Below are 16,260 nucleotides of genomic sequence, written 5' to 3' on the forward strand. Positions count from 1 at the left end.
GATTCTGTTTTCTATTTCCATTTATTTTTTCATGTTATTTAGCATTATATTATTTTTATGTTATTTAGTTTTATTTATTTTCTATGATGTGATGTTCTATTATTTTATTTTTTATGTATTTTCTATTTTATTTTATATCTATTTTCTATTTTTTACATTTATATATATTTTTTATATTTTATTTTATTTTATTTCCTTTTTTTGTTCCACAGAAGAAAGTAAGTCATACAAAAATGGCATGATGACACAATTTTCATTCTGTGAACTGAGCCTTTAAGATTTAGATAATTGATTTTATAGGAAAATTTTACATTTGCTGTACATCATCGCTCTATTTCAAAATATTTTAATTAAAACATTTTAATAAGAAAAGGTAGGCCAAAGTACCTGAACCTGACTATTTTATCACACTTTACTGTATCATGTGTGTGTTTGTGTCTTACAGTAGCGTATTTCAAGGTTCTGCGGTGTGTCTCTACACCATGAATGACATTCGCCGGGCATTTTTAGGACCTTTTGCCCATAAAGAGGGACCCAATTATCAATGGGTTCCATTCCAGGGTAAAGTGCCGTACCCACGGCCAGGCATGGTAAGAACAGTTTCCTTATATCTCACATCACAAACAATAGTTCAAAAGTTTGGGGTTTTTTTTTTTTTTTTTTTTTTTTATGTTTTTGAAAGAAGTTGTGCGGCTTAATATGTTTTTTTGTGGAATTCATGATACATTTTTTCATGAATGGTAGTATAAACAAATAGAAACATCAATGCCATTTCAAAACAGGTTTGTTGGAATATAAATTTGTTTGTGTGAATGTTAGAAAAGTAAAAGTATATGTAGATTTGTCATTAACTTCTTATAGGTTTGGACTAGCTGACCTGTGTAGACTGTTGATAACGCGAACGGATAGTATTTCCGGATTCTACAGATATCTCTTTCTCTCTTCCTCAGTGTCCCAGTAAAACGTTTGGGAGTTTTGAGTCCACTAAAGGTTTCCCTGATAACGTAATCCAGTTTGCAAGGCACCATCCGTTAATGTTTAATCCAGTCACTCCACTGGGAGGACGGCCATTGTTCCTGCGTACTGGAATACCATACACTTTTACTCAGATTACTGTAGACCGCGTCAATGCAGCTGATGGACACTACGATGTAATGTTCATTGGCACAGGTAGATCTTTGACTGAATCTTGGCAAAACCTAAATTCTCTTTACTGGCTGTGGCTCTGATTAAAGCCTCTCTGTGTCTCTCTGCAGATGTCGGCTCTGTGCTGAAGGTGATCTCTGTGCCCAAAGGAAGCTGGAGTAACACAGAGCTTCTGCTAGAGGAGCTTCAGGTCTTTAAGGTGAGAGGAGTGTGTGCATGTGTGTGTGTTTACTTTGACAAATCTGTGATCAGATGTGAGCTAAATCTCTGTTTAGTGTCTGTAGTCTGTAGCTACATTCAGCTACTGTAGCTACATTCTACATAATCATAATCATAGTATAGAAAATAGTAAAACATTGATAAAACCAAATCTTGTGTCCTTGCTGCAGGATTCTTCATCTATTATCAGTATGCAGATTTCCTCAAAACGGGTAAGAATGAGTTTTTGTAAAAAAAAAATATATATATATATATATAAAAACCCTGCTATTTTTAAACAGCATTACAGAAACACATGAAAGCAGTGTGGTAATAAATCATGTGATTATTACCTCTCTCTCTACAGCAACAGCTGTACGTTGGCTCAGACACAGGTGTTGTCCAGGTGCCTCTTCACCGCTGCAGTATGTACGGTAAAGCTTGTGCCGAGTGCTGCTTGGCTCGAGATCCGTACTGCGCCTGGGACGGACACACCTGCACACGCTACCTGCCAAATACAAAACGGTACAGCTTCAGTCATTCTTGCCATTGCATGGCTTTATTCATACACATTCTGTGACCACACAGAAAATGCTAAATTGATTTTTACAACTGGTCTGTGACTACTGACTGCATTTCACAGTCAGGCCTGAGCAATATGTTATGCTAAGGCTTTTTTAAAATGTTTGTGTGTATGTGTATTCATGTGTGCAGGAGGTTCCGGCGCCAGGATGTGAGGAATGGGGATCCTAATGCACTCTGCTCAGGAGGTAATACTGCACTACCTCTGTCAGCTTCTAGGAGGAGCCATTTCTCTGTTTTCCCAATTCAGTCACAATGTGAATTCAAGCAGTGGTTCTTAAAGGATCAGTTTACTCCTGAATGAAAATTTACTCTCCCCCATGTCATCAAGATGTTCATGTCTTTCTTTCTTCAGTCAAAAAGAAATTAAGACATTCCAGGATTTTTTTCCGTATAGTGGACTTCAATGGGGATCAATAATTTAAAGGTCCAAAGTGTAGTTTCACTGCAGCTTCAAAGGGCTCTACATGATTCCAGCCAAGGAATAATAACAATTGGTCATTTTCTAAAAAAAAAAAAAAAAAAAAAAATATACCTTTTAACCACAAATGCTTGTCTTGCACTAGCTCGACTTCACAGACTCATGTTGGAAAGGTCACATGTTGTTAGTTCTAGTGATGCACAATATTATGGGACCAATAATGGCTTTAAATGTAAATATCAGCATCGGCCCGATATGAAAAATTATGTCTTGCCAATAAGCGGAATAACTCACATGTGCTCAGGGTGTGCTAGTGATTAGATCACGTCAACATTGTGGCTCATACTTGAAGCAAAGTTTTGCCTGAATGATGATTAGATTCAATGTTTTGGATCACTGCATTTAATCTGAGAATGCACATACAGAATGACGTGTGTGATAGAGTAAACAGTGAGCTAATAGCATGTGCAGTGGCAGCAGCGGCAGCCTCTCCCGGGTTGTAATGCACGTTTGGTAAGGAGTTTTAATTCCATAGGGGGTGCTGTTAGCCTACTTCCAATAAGTAAAATACAAAAACAACATTTAGACTGTGTTTCTGATTAAATAAAGCAGTAGTTGATGTCATGAAATCATGAGTATATTTTGATTTAAAGGTCAGAAGCTATAGCTTACATGAATTAAAAAAATCACAAACATGACACTTGTAAATTAAATAATTTTATATATACTGATTAATTCATTAATGTGTAATGTTACTTTTTAAAAACATTATGAACTATAAAAGATTTTCAGAATTTTTACAAATCTTTTGCTTTAGACCATCTACAAATGTTAAATATTAAAATAAAATGTTAAAGTTACCACTGCATTTTTCTGGGGGAAAAAATGCAGTGTTGACATTTAGTCTCTTTATAGTTATTTTCAAAGCTTCAGTGTAGTGTCATTATAAAATAACTTTATTGTTGCTTATTTAATTACAAGTAACATATAACAAATAATAAAAACTAACCAAAATGAAAAATAATTTGCTTATAATTTCCACACAGGAGAAATATACAAATGGAAATATATAGGTAGCAGCCAAAATGAGTTGAAAAATATTGGCATATCGAGTAATGGTAAAAATCGCGCATCCCTAGTTAGTTCTTCATCTGTGTACTTCGGTTTAAAAAGGTTGGCTAGGGTGAAAAACTCCATCTCATTTTCTCCAACTTTAAAATCGTCCAGCATCATTGTTTTAACTTTTTCTGTAAAGGGCGTTTGACTTTTTTTGCACGTTTGCTTTGTAAACACTGGGTTGGTACTTCCGCCTACGTCACGTGTAACCTTTTCAATGTGACTGTGTAATAGGTGAAGTCAAGCTAGTGCAAAATGAGCATTTGTGGTTAAAAAGTATATGCATTTTTTATTTTTTTAAGAAAACGACCAATTGTTTCACTAGATAAAGCAGTATTGAAACTACAATTTGGACCTTTTTACAATTTGATCCCCATTTAAGTCCTAGGGGTGAGTAAAGGAAATATCAGGTAGTTTCAATTCTGAAGTGAACTAATTGTTTAACTGGTGAGTCACAAGTCTGCTCAGGAGTATCAGAGATAAAATCCATCAGGAATAATATCAGGAGCATTACTGAACCTATGCAGTTTATAAAATTGAGTATTCAATCTAATAAGAGTAACTAGATTGTCTAATGCGATTGACTAATCTAAATGTCTTACACATTGCAATGTTTTGCAGACCATCAGAAGCAGCGTGTCCTGGAGAAAAGGCTGTACGCCGTGGATGGAAGTAGCTCCTTCCTGGAATGCATCCCGAAATCACTACAGGCCCAGATTACATGGACCTATCAGAAGCACCCGGAAAACCCACGGGAGGAGGTGAGAGGAAGGCTGGGGCAGATATGTGGGGTTATTATGAGAAAGACGGATATAGACAGCATTGATAAGAGATGATAAATGTGTGTCTTTGTTTAAATTAATGACTTTCATTCTCTCTGTCCTGTCAGTGCGGTTATTACAGATATTTGATGCATTTAATGTGTGTGTGTGTGTGTTTGTACTTGCAGGTTCGTCTAGATGATCGTGTTTTGCAGACAGAGCGAGGCCTGTTGCTAAGACGAGCCGTGCGTAGAGACGGCGGCGTGTATCAGTGTCACGCGATGGAACACGGATTTACCCAGACCCTCCTCGCAATCACGCTGGAGATTTTGCCTTCGGGTGGCTCCGCCCCTTCAGCGCCTATCCCTCGCAGCCCCGCCCACTCCCACGCCAATCATGGGCAGCCCACCAATCAAAAGCTATGGTACAGGGACTTCATGCAGTTGGTGGATCACCCAAACTTAAACACAGTCGACCAGATCTGCGAGCAAGTTTGGTCACGCAAACACAGCCTAACAGGGAAGAGCTCCCCAGATCCAGCCAATGAGGCGCCGGTTCACGACTCGCTGCACTCTAAAAAGTGGAAGCACCTGAAGGAAGTGAGGAAAGGGCGAAATCGCCGAACGCATGACGGACGACCCGCCCCGAGAGCACCGCGGAGCGCAGGAGAGTAGCAGGGGATGAGACGGAGTGTAAATATAGAGACTGAAAGACAGAAAGAAAGAGCAAAAACCACTGGAGGTGGACAGATTCTCACACAGCATCTCATTCAGTGACTGTTTATCGCCTGTTTCTGCTTCTTATTACCCCTGTGATGACACTCCACTGCTTGTTATCAGTCTCTATATACTCTATTGCCCTCATCTCCAGCCTGAAGGCTCAATCTAGTGCTCCCACGACCCCAATCCCGCTCCCGCCAGCATCTATTACTCCTGATGGTTATCCAGAAACCCACACTCCATCCAGTTCATCTAAATACTAACACAAACTCAAGAGGTCCTAAAGTCCAAAAAAATCCCTTTGAATTGTAACAGGAAAGCTTTGATTGGAAACTGAAGACACAACGATGTGCATGCGCTGCATAACACAAGCTCTCGTGGACACACATCGAGTAAATCCATGCATAATCTTCTATGTTTTCATATGGGTGTTTGTGCAACATGTGTTCTGTAGATTAGATTCCTCTCTCACTTTGGCCCTGAAACAGAGACCTCAGACCCTTGGCTCACCAGCACCAAAAGAACATCACTCTTCTTTCACTGCTTGAGGACTTAAAACAACATTTCAAGCACTCAAAAAACAAAAAAGGAGAAAAAACACTGTACATTTGTGGCCTGGTAAGGTTGTAGCTACTGTTTCAGTAAATGTTTTTTCATAAACCTTGCAAGAGTAAGGTCAGTGAGCTTTACATTTCTGCCGGTTCTGTAAAGCCTAGTTGTTTTGAGTTACTAAGTTATGTTTCAGGTGTTCTGATTAAGACTGAGATGGACAAGGCATTAATGTACAGGGGCATTGTGGGTAGTGTGGTCTGAGACCAGGTGAGGAAATATACAAAGAAACTTTTTTAGACACTTTTAGATCTAAACTTACAACTAACCGAATATCAGTATAGTTATGTGTCTGTGTAAGAAAGATTTACCTGTTTTTTATACCATATTCACGTTATTCTTTAACGCGGAGGTAAGACTTCCGGTTCTGTAGCCGCCATAGGGAAATACAACGTGCAGTAAACGGTAAAACCTTTGCACTACAAACCAGTGTGTTCATAATTAAGATAATACATTAAAATAATATATAAAGACACACAATACATTTAAATATCAAGCAGCAAACGAGCTGTTTGTACAGCAAAAAATTGCTGGACTGATAAGACCGGAAGCCAGATATCGTTACATAAAATGTACACATTTACAGCATCATATACTGTAAAACCACAGCTAATGCAATATGTATGCAAGTACATAATGGGATAAATCAGAAAACGCAGATCTAAAGCCTTCTCTGAAGAGAAGAAGCAAGAAAATGTACCAGAGAAAAATGTCTTTAGCTCTCACTCTGACAATTCAGATTAATTTTTAATATTACACATCTAAAGAGTATAGTCAATGGTCCATTTATTTTTCATTGAGTCTTTCTGTCTTTTAAAAATAGCAGTGTTGAATTTGTCAGTAAAATGCATGTTTACAAACGTTTGATGCCAAATGTCTTTATTTTATTCCGTTGGAAATGCGGTAATAGAAGCGCGTCAGACAAATTCTAAACATTAAACGTTACCATAGTAACACAGCGTTCTACAGAAATACCGTAGTTAGGCTACTTTAATAACTGTGGTAACTTGATATCCACCACCACAAAAAAGAAGAAACTGAAAGTTTGTACAGTATTTTGGACATATGGTGGTTAGCAAGGTAAATGGATAGTGCTGGCGGCGGAGGAGAGAGCTTGAGCGCCCTCTTCTGGTGTCTGTGGGTATTCGTGGTTTCTGCTGTGTCGGGGATGAGAGAAACGTGGCATTGTAAAATAATCAAATCCGATTCATTTTAAATGGATGTGAGTGTTTTGAGCGGAACCGGTGGATTATCATGTGGTAGTATTTATATCAGTTTTCTAAAAGTTGTACTTAATGTTTTTTTTTTTTTTTTTTTTTTTTTTTTGTTTTTTTGCATGACTTAAAACGTCTTGATGAGCGTTTTTTTTATACAAGACCATGTTTTAAAACTGTCCTGCAAGATTATCTGGTGTTTTCAGCATATATTTATGGCTCGATAAGCTAATGTGTTGTGGTGGTTTGTGATCAAAACTGACCTACATGTGTAATGTCCATTTTGAGAATATGAGAAGATCCTTGTGTGTATATTTTGAAATTCTTTCCCTTCTTTTGAAAACATATTTAAAGACCTAACCTAACTCAATTCCAAAGTAACAATTTGGGTCATTTAAAAGACAGCGTTTCAAACTCATCTGATTTTCTTTCTATTTGTGACGCTTCTCAGCTTTTGAGAGAGTGTATGTAAAGAGCGGGTGTATGTGTGTGTCTCATTGTGAGAGAGGCCCTGTGTGTTCGTGCCATTAAATAGTAGGATTTCTGTACATTGGGGAAAAGTGTGAGTTGCATTTTGTGGACAAGTCAAAGGTCGAAGGCCAAAGTTGACATGAACACTGTATTATTCCCTGAGTATTTTCTCTGTGGATTGTTGCATCAGACTGTAAATGATTAACACAATAAAACATACAGTTACTTAAGAAAAACTCCTGAGTTTATTTTTGAAACATTTTTTTGTATGCAGTAGCGCAATTTCACCACTCGAGTGCGCTGCTGTGCATGCTGTTTCATGCTATTTGTCACACTTTCAACTCTAGAGCTTTATTTCATAGGATAGTAGGATTTTTAAGAATTTAAAAAAATGTAGCATTTAAAAAAATAAAGAAAGAAAGAAAAGTAAACAACTGAATAATTATGAAACAATTATTCCTAAAACTGCTAAAATACAAAAAGGTATTTTTTTTATTAACGAATCTGCATAAATGACACAAAACATGACCACTTGCTACACATTTTCCATTCTGTCTGTTAACCTGCTAATGTCTCTTTCTGTGACATGTGTAATGATTAATGATGTCAATTAGTGCTAATTAACCCTTCATTAGCCTCCTTAACCTCTCGGACTCTCATTAGAGGTGTTGACTTAACAAAGAAGGGTCAACAGATCATCTCACTGACTAACCTACAGATTCTAGCACTTACATTCGATTCTTTTCTGTTTTCAGACCGGACAGAGCGGGAGAGTTTAGAGAGGAGGCTGAAAAAACAAACCATGACGTCGGAAGAGACGATACATGATGAGTGGGAAAGATGAGTTTGTACAAGTGGCGTAGAAAAACACACCTCCTTGAACAATGAAAATGAGTTCATTAAGAGGTAATTAGGCTTTGGAAATATTATATTTGTGGGTATTATTACGAGGGCCGTGGGAAAAAGAAAGAAAACGTGTATGTGGATTTAAACCTGAACTAAACTGTGTAATGAAGGCCCTTTGATAGTGATTGAGTGAACTGGTCTCGCTATTCGTACTTTGGCAGTCTGCGTTGTGCTGTAAATGACTGAAGGTTTATTTTTGCACAGATGTGCTGCTCGGTGCTATACAGACGTGGAAGCCCAGGTATGTCTGGTTTGACCTTGGTGTTTGTCCATGTTTCTAAACAGGAAGTGGGTCGTTTGTGTGTGTCAGTTATGACAGTTCCTGCAGCTGCTGTTTCACTGTTTACAGCAGGTACTTATGCACACTTCCGCAGTCTAAACCGCAGTTCAAGCCGGAATTTTAATTTCCTGATAATTTACTCACCCCTATGTCATCCAAGTTTTTCTTGTCTGTCTTTTTCAGCTGAAAAGAAATTAGGTTTTTGAGAAAAACATTCCAGGATTTTTCTCCATATAGTGGACTTCAGTGGGGATCAGTGGGTTGAAGGTCCAAATTGCAGTTTCAATGCAGCTTCAAAGGGCTTTACATGATCCCAGCTGAGGAATAAGGGTCTTATTTTAGCAGTCAGCTGGGATCGTGTAGAGCCCTTTGAAGCTGCATTGAAACTGTAGTTTGGGCCTTCAGCCCGTTGGCTCCCATTGAGGTCCACTCTATGGAGGAAAAACCTGGAATGTTTTGGTCAAAAACCTTAATTTCTTTTGATTAAAGAAGGAAAGACATGAACATCTTGGATGCCATGGAGGGGAGTAAATAATCAGGAAATTTTAATTCAGGAGTGAACTAATTCTTTAAGCTTGTTTCTGTCATGGGATAATAAAATAAAGGTAAATGTGACTTTTATATCTCACAACTAAAAACTTTTTTCCCCCTTGTAATTCTGAGAAAATTGGAGGTTGAAAACTCAGAATTGTGAGATATAAACCTGCAATTTTGAGATTAAAAAAATCAGAATTTTGTGATGTGAATTTTTTATTTGTTTTCCACTTTAATTCATCATTTGACAGGGACAATAGACCGTCAAAAAACTGTCCCAGAATTAGCTACAGAGTGAAGTTTCATCTGCTGTCCCTTGGCAGCAAACTTTTATAGTATTATAGCATGTACAATAAAATCCCCCCAAAATGTAAAATATAAAGAGTGTAATCCCCCACATAGAAACTACAATCCAACAAAATTTCTACAAAATTTCTCCAATAAATACTACAAAGCATCACTCTTCAAAAATGTATAAAAATTGATGCAAATTTACTTGCAAGGAAAAAAAAGTCACAAATACATATCCCCACGCCATGGCAGAAGCAAAAAAAATAAATAAATAAACAGAATTCTAAGATGCAAGGAATTTCGAGAAAAAAAAAAAAGACCAAGTTATAAGATGTAAATTTGGAATTCTGACTTTTCTCACCTCACAATTTGGAGTTTGTATCTTGCAATTAGCTTTTTTCTGTCGCAGTCAGCCCTCTATGATTATTAGATGCTTACTGGAAAAAAGAGCCGAAGTTTAAAAGTTTTTCCAACTCCTCCTTTTGTCTGTTGCTATGCAAAATATGCTAGTTTGGCCGATTTAGGGTAAAATAATTCCTGTCTGTAGCACAGTAGAAGATGTGCCAAAACTTAGCATGAATATTTAGGTTTATGGCTTTGAGCAAATAACTAACCCCAGATATGAACAATAGTAATTGTGATGCTTGACCCAGACTAACACAGTATTAAATAAAACTCTGAATTTTCTCTATGAGCATACTTTACACTTTCGCATGGTGACAAATAAAACACAAGACTTTGGCAAAGAATGAAACAACGCATAAATATACAATATCAACGGATGTAATTATTACTGTCTTTCCAATGTGCATGCCTGTCAGACATTTATTCACTTTCTGACCTATTACATCCACATTGCTATTAAAGTATTTTGTAGAAAGACATAAAGAGGTAATTGTTTGACTCCCTTCCCTTCTAAAGTTGAAAGAATCCTAAAAGGTTATTGTAACAATAAACTGGCTGTGTTTCAAACACATGAAGGAAATAAAATTTATGTTTTCACTTTATGCTACTGCCAAAGTGAAATGATTCCCATGCAGCCAAACACCAGCGGATCCACTCAAAATGAAGCCAAAGTGAAGTTAAAATACCTTTAAATATATCCCACTCTCATTTACCAATGAATTGATATGTCTTGTTTCATAATGAGTATAGAAGATAAGATTTAATCACAGTGTCCAGCCAATAATCATTTTAGAGCTTGGGATAAGTAGAAAAAATAGGCTTCCTCATATATGCAGGGTTTTTTTTTTTTTTTTTTTTTTTCTCTCCATAAGGACAAATAAAAGTTGAGGTAAATTTAAAATGTGACCCTGGACCACAAAACCAGTCAAAATTGTATATCTTAAAGCGGAATAAATAAGCTTTCCATTGATGTGTGGTTTGTTAGGGCAGGATATATGTGGCCGAGATACAACTAGTTGAAAATCTGAAATCCGAGGGTGCAAAAAAAGTCAAAATATTGAGAAAATCACCTTTAAAGTTGTCCAAATCAAATTAAGTTCTTCACAATGTATATTACTAATAAAAAATAAGTTTTGATATATTTACAGTAGGAAATTTACTAAATATCTTCATGGAACATGAGCTTTACTTAATATCCTAATGATTTTTGGCATAAAAGAAAAATTGATCATTTTGACCCTGTAAGAGCCATATATCGTAATTCATTATTTAAACTTTCATTTATGATTATCATAATCTGTGTTGTATTATGCTGTATATTTTTCAGTTCATATTAGTTTTTTCTGCGCGTCTAGTGATGTCATTCCGTAATTGCGTAGTTGCATGATTATTGACGCATGGGAGAAGTTATTTAGATGTGCAAGTTTTGGAGAACACAAGCTTTTGACCGTAATCAAAAACAGTCATAACTGAAATCACAGTTCGTCAAGATACAGCAAATAAGTTGTTGTAACCCTAGTGGATTTATGCAGGAAGACTGTAAGAAGTGTTGAACATTTGATGTTGAAAATAAACGAAGAAACAAAAGGGATTCATGGACTTCCGAGTCGTGAGTAAACGAGTTCAATAAGAAAGATACGCGTCAGAACTTGTGGACTAACTGTAAGAAAATTGCATGTCCCATACAACCCCATATAATGTATTGTTGGCTATTGCTACAAATATACCTGCATTATTTACAACTTGTTTTGTGGTCCAGGGTCACACATATTGTGATTTTTAGTTGTTTGGGTTCCTTTTATTGCTTTTCGTTCTTATTTTAAATCATTTTAAGTCATCTTGAGCCTCCTTGGAAGTTTGCTAAGGCCCCCTAGTGGGCCCCAGTCTCCTGGTTGAAAATTACAGTCCTAGGCTGTTGCTAATGTGTTCCGATTGATTCATGTCTGTTGCACCAACGGTAACACGAGTTATGTGACAAAGTTTACTACTTCATTTCAGGGGTCTAGAACAAATAGCAATATAAACAGTAATGTTTGACATAGCAATTAGCTTTTTAACACTGAGAGCTAAACCATGGCACAATTTGACAGTTATATGATGCAACCGTATCCACCTGCTAACTACATAACATATAAACGCACATTTGGGCCTCATTTAGCTGGTGTTTCGGTTCTGGCCGGGTCTGGTTTATGAATGTCTTGACTGATTTTTATAGCTCTTTTACTGTGGTCTGTTTTCCAGCAGCGATATATATCACAGCACAGGCGCTTGTTCTTAACGTCGAGCCTCGTACTGACTAATGACACTAACGTATGACCTCACTTAAATGGACTCATTTATAAATTGAGCACTGACAAAGACAATCTCAGGAGAAAAAGACCGTTTCAGTTCAACATGATAAACCAGCACACTTTGGAGAACATAAAAGGAACATCTGTAATGCTGAACGGTCACACCCAACCCCTCGGTCCCTCTAAGAGGGGGTCGCTCGGAGCTGACCTAATCGCTCTCCACGGACCTGATGTGAAACACAAACCCATAAAACACTCTGTGAAATGTTTTTATTTATGTATCACTGAACCAAACACAGGTCTGAGTTTTCTGCATGCAAGAATCACTTTTAAATAACATATAAATATATCAGACACACTAGTTAAAACACTGCATTTGTCCTGTGTGTATTTTATCTACAGAGAAAATGAGCTAAAATCAACTGATTTAAAGAGAGTTTAAAAAGAGAAATTGTGTTGTTGATGTTACTGGAAGTACAGAACTCCTTTCAGATTATTGTTTTAATGACACATGCGATTCAAATCAGAGCAGTGCTGCTGTACCCATTCACAAAAAGCAGTTTCAGTGCAACTAGTCTATGCAGTCAGTCCTGTCAGGGCATTATACGTGAGTTTGTTTCTTTTGCTTGATTTGCTCCAGCGGTTTGATGATTTTTCCCCCTTAAGTTCTGAAAAGACACCAGAGAAAGTTTGCAGCCAAGCGGTTTCTCTCCAGGAAAAGATTTGTACAGCAATGTTTTCAGAGAAAGCAGTATTTTTTTCCAGACCTTTCTAACTATAAATAAATAAATGGTTCAAGTGATGCAGGAGTTTTTAGTCTAGATGTACAAAGAACACAAGTAAACTTGAGTAAGTGAACAGCGAGAAAGGACACAGATGTTCATAGCAGGGCTACTGCAGCTGCTGAACAGCGTTTGCTAGGATGAGTAGTAAAACATCATCTGTTAAAGTTTGCTATATGATTTAGACTTGGAAATACTTTATAGTAAGGTTCAGTTTGTGAGTGATAAGTATGCCACACTTATAGCGCAGTAATATTAATATTAAAAGTCTCTGAGGTAATTTTCATGGTGCCATTTGCGTTTCTGTGAAAAAAGAAAGTGCAAGTCTGTGGTGTGGTATGTAGCGCTAGTTTTAGTTCATTTCTAAATATACTATTGTTCATTGGTAATTCATGTTCATAAGTAAACTGAACCCTAGGTATTAAGACCTGCATGGCTTAATCTAACTTAAATGATGTCTCCTTCTGAAATAAGTAGTAGAAAACCCATAGTAGATTTACATTATTTAAAAAATACACATTGTTTTATACATATTTTGGACTGGGGGGGTGCCATTATTTAGATGACATGAAACGGTTGCACTCATGAGCTACTGGCGCTACCTTTTGCTATTTTTACCACAACACAACTCAGAATATAAGACCACAGCTACTGAAACAGCTTATAGGTGGTGATGTGCCATCCGTTTTCTCCACAGGGAATGAAGGACTGTTCAAATACTACTTTTTTTGATTTTCAAGGACGTCAAACAAAGGTCTCACTTGTCAAACAATGACTTATCTTTCAAATTTGAAAAAAGATGGAGATCCGCGCTCTGATGTCTCGATCGGAATCAGGAGATTAACAAATCCACTCTGATGTTCCGATCTAAATCAAATGATTCGTGATCCATCGCCATCCACACTTCGAAGTCCCGATCTGAATATCTAAATTCAATGATTTGCATTCCACGATTCATATCCTGATATGAATCAAAAGATTTGTGAATCCGCTCTGTAGTTCCGATCCAAATCAAATGATTTGCAATCCATGCTCCAAAGTCCCCGAGCTGAATAATGATTCATAAATCAGTCCCGATTTGAATATCCTATAGAAATGAATCACGACCCATGCTCCGAAGTCCTGATCTGAATATTTAAAACAAATGATTCGTGATCCATGCTCCGAAGTCCCGATCTGAATATCTAAATCAAATAATTTGCAATCTGTGCTCTGAAGTCCCGCTCTGGAGTTCCAATCTAAATCAAATGATTCGTGATCCGTGCTCTGAAGTCCTGATCTGAATAATGATTCATGAATCATCATTTCCAGATCAGGACTCGAAACACGGATCATGAATCATTTAATTCACAAAATGATTTGTGAACCTAAGTTCCTATCAAAGTTCTTATCTGAATCAAATAGTTTGTGAACCCGCTCCAAAGTCTGATTCGTAATATACAATTTGAAGTCCCGATTTGAATAAAATGATTTGCGATCTGATTGGAGCACTTCGAAACAGTGAATCATTTTCCAATGCAATTATTTAACTGATTTGGAAAAGCCTCAAAGACATCAGGGCTAAAGTGGAGAGAACAAAGGTTCTGGCCTTTTTTCAGGAATTTTTTTTTCGTCTACAGGCACCTTCCCATTCTTTTCTCCTCTTCTTCTCTCTAGGAAAGCAGTGAAGACTTACATCACTTCTCTTGACCTTCAACTGAGAATTACAACCAAAAGCCACACAATGTGGCATCGAATCAGCATTTTATTTTACAAGTTATGTATTCTGCGTTGTGCTGCATAAAATGTGGATTTTTTTAAAATAACGTAAATCTTTCAGTTTTCTACTACATATTTCAGTAGGAGACATCATTTGTTATATTAAGTCTAAAAAATTATAGAAGTCTTAAGACCTGTGGTCCTCTTTAAAAAAATAATAATTGATAAATGCTGTCAAATTCATTGTTTGATGTTAGCTAATGCATTTACTATCAAATTGGACCTTACTATAAAGTGTTACCAAAACTTTACATCACAAAAAATGAAAACCAACCAAGTTCTAAAACTCGATCGCGATGTGGTGTTTCAAGCTGATGAAGAACAAAGTCAGTTCTGTTGAAATCTCAACGGTCGTCAAGCTATGATTCATTTACCAGAAAACAGTCTAATTAGTCCAAACTTTTATTTCTTTACAGCTTGATGTACTGGCAAGCTGAGTTTTGTTGAATGCCGCCATAGTTCTCAGTTGAGGAAAAGTCTCTGAGCATTATGCCCAGTTGTATCACAGCCAGACATATCTGAAATAAATGTATGTTTTTTGGCACCTGTTATAGCAGGGGCAGCGCTCCAGTCTGTGAGTTTCATCCTGTCTACCCTCATTTGTTCCAGTAAAAAGGTTTTGCAGCTGCTGAGTTCTTAAGTGAGACATATAACATTAGACACGGTCTACTGTGAGGTGATGAGGGCCGGCTGCCATGGTCACAGAAACTTTTTGGAGAGGACGCTCAAGAATGCCCTAATTAACACAGAGAGAACTTAGACTGTTAGACACAAAACCTACAATATACATCACCACAAACAAAAACAAGTATGTTTATGTGTGTATGAGAGCATCTAAAAATCAACCCACTTTCCATTGGAAGTCCATTTTGCTTCATGTGGGTCTGTGTTTTACTCTTGCGTATGGAGGTCCCGTGGAGAGCGGATTCGGGATTCCCCCACGCTCTTTTGGACACGTCCTCTCCGCGCTGAGTCCTGCGCTTGCCGATATTTGTCCATCATGCTTTTGTGTTTGCGTCTCAGCTTCTCATTACACCAAACGCGTTCGCAGTACTGCTCCACCTGCGGCAGGTTTGAAGGACCGATCAGCTGCAAAACGTCCTTGAACCACGTCCTGGCTGGGCCGCGATTGGTAGAGGCTGTGTTGCCGGTGCACGGTGACCACACTTTGTATTTGCTGTCACGTGACAGGAGGTCCAAAAGGGTTTCGGCATGTAAGACGTCCAGCCAGAAGCGTGAGAGGGTTTGTGTGAATGCGTGTTCCCGAGATCGACACACGTAGATGCCTTCGTCCTGACGGAGCACACGGCGGAACAACAAACCGTCATCTGTCTTAATGATACGTTCATCTGGTACCACCTAAACAAAGAGATCTTAATTATTTTACCAAAATTAAAAGGGATCATATAAAATGCATGTTTTTATTTAGTACTGACCTGAATAAGATATACATAAGACGTAAGACGTTTACATATAGTCCACAAAAGAAAACAATAGTTGAATTAAAAAAAAAAATTACCCAGTTCAAAAGTTTACATACACTTGATTCTTAATACGGTGTGTTACCTGAATAATCTACACGTGTGTTTTATTTATTTTTAGTTATTTATTAATATTTTGTAGTTATAGTTGTTAATGAGTCCCTTGTTTGTCCTGAACAGTTAAACTGCCCGCTGTTCTTCAAAGTCCTTCAGGTCCCACAAATTCTTTGATTTTTCATCATTTTTGTGTATTTTACTGAACTATTACAACTATTACAGAAGTTTCAAATGCTCA

The 16,260-nt window shown here is 37.3% G+C and overlaps 2 protein-coding genes across 3 annotated transcripts in view; one reads left to right on the forward strand and one right to left on the reverse strand.

Moving 5' to 3' along the window:
* sema3b (sema domain, immunoglobulin domain (Ig), short basic domain, secreted, (semaphorin) 3B) overlaps positions 1 to 6,882 on the forward strand; it is a 40,082-nt gene extending 33,200 nt beyond the window's left edge. Inside the window, exons 11-18 of the mRNA XM_051116704.1 lie at positions 446 to 590; positions 951 to 1,170; positions 1,257 to 1,345; positions 1,536 to 1,577; positions 1,712 to 1,869; positions 2,059 to 2,114; positions 4,085 to 4,224; positions 4,413 to 6,882. Coding sequence (XP_050972661.1) covers positions 446 to 590; positions 951 to 1,170; positions 1,257 to 1,345; positions 1,536 to 1,577; positions 1,712 to 1,869; positions 2,059 to 2,114; positions 4,085 to 4,224; positions 4,413 to 4,898 — 1,336 coding nt within the window. The 3' untranslated portion in view covers positions 4,899 to 6,882. The remainder of the gene's footprint in view (positions 1 to 445; positions 591 to 950; positions 1,171 to 1,256; positions 1,346 to 1,535; positions 1,578 to 1,711; positions 1,870 to 2,058; positions 2,115 to 4,084; positions 4,225 to 4,412) is intronic.
* Positions 6,883 to 10,020: 3,138 nt separating this feature from the next.
* Positions 10,021 to 16,260, reverse strand: part of sema3bl (sema domain, immunoglobulin domain (Ig), short basic domain, secreted, (semaphorin) 3bl) — a 48,197-nt gene continuing 41,957 nt past the window's right edge. The window contains exons 15-16 of one of the 2 annotated variants that reach the window (XM_051116707.1): positions 15,335 to 15,843; positions 10,021 to 15,220 (exon numbers count right to left, since the gene is read on the reverse strand). In XM_051116707.1, the coding sequence (XP_050972664.1) occupies positions 15,376 to 15,843 (468 nt within the window). In that variant the 3' untranslated portion in view covers positions 10,021 to 15,220; positions 15,335 to 15,375. Of the gene's footprint in view, positions 15,844 to 16,260 lie in introns of both variants that reach the window. The other variant, XM_051116705.1, reaches the window with a different exon arrangement.

Source organism: Labeo rohita, chromosome 8 (genome assembly GCF_022985175.1).
Source record: "Labeo rohita strain BAU-BD-2019 chromosome 8, IGBB_LRoh.1.0, whole genome shotgun sequence".
Classification (NCBI taxonomy): Eukaryota; Metazoa; Chordata; class Actinopteri; order Cypriniformes; family Cyprinidae; genus Labeo; species Labeo rohita.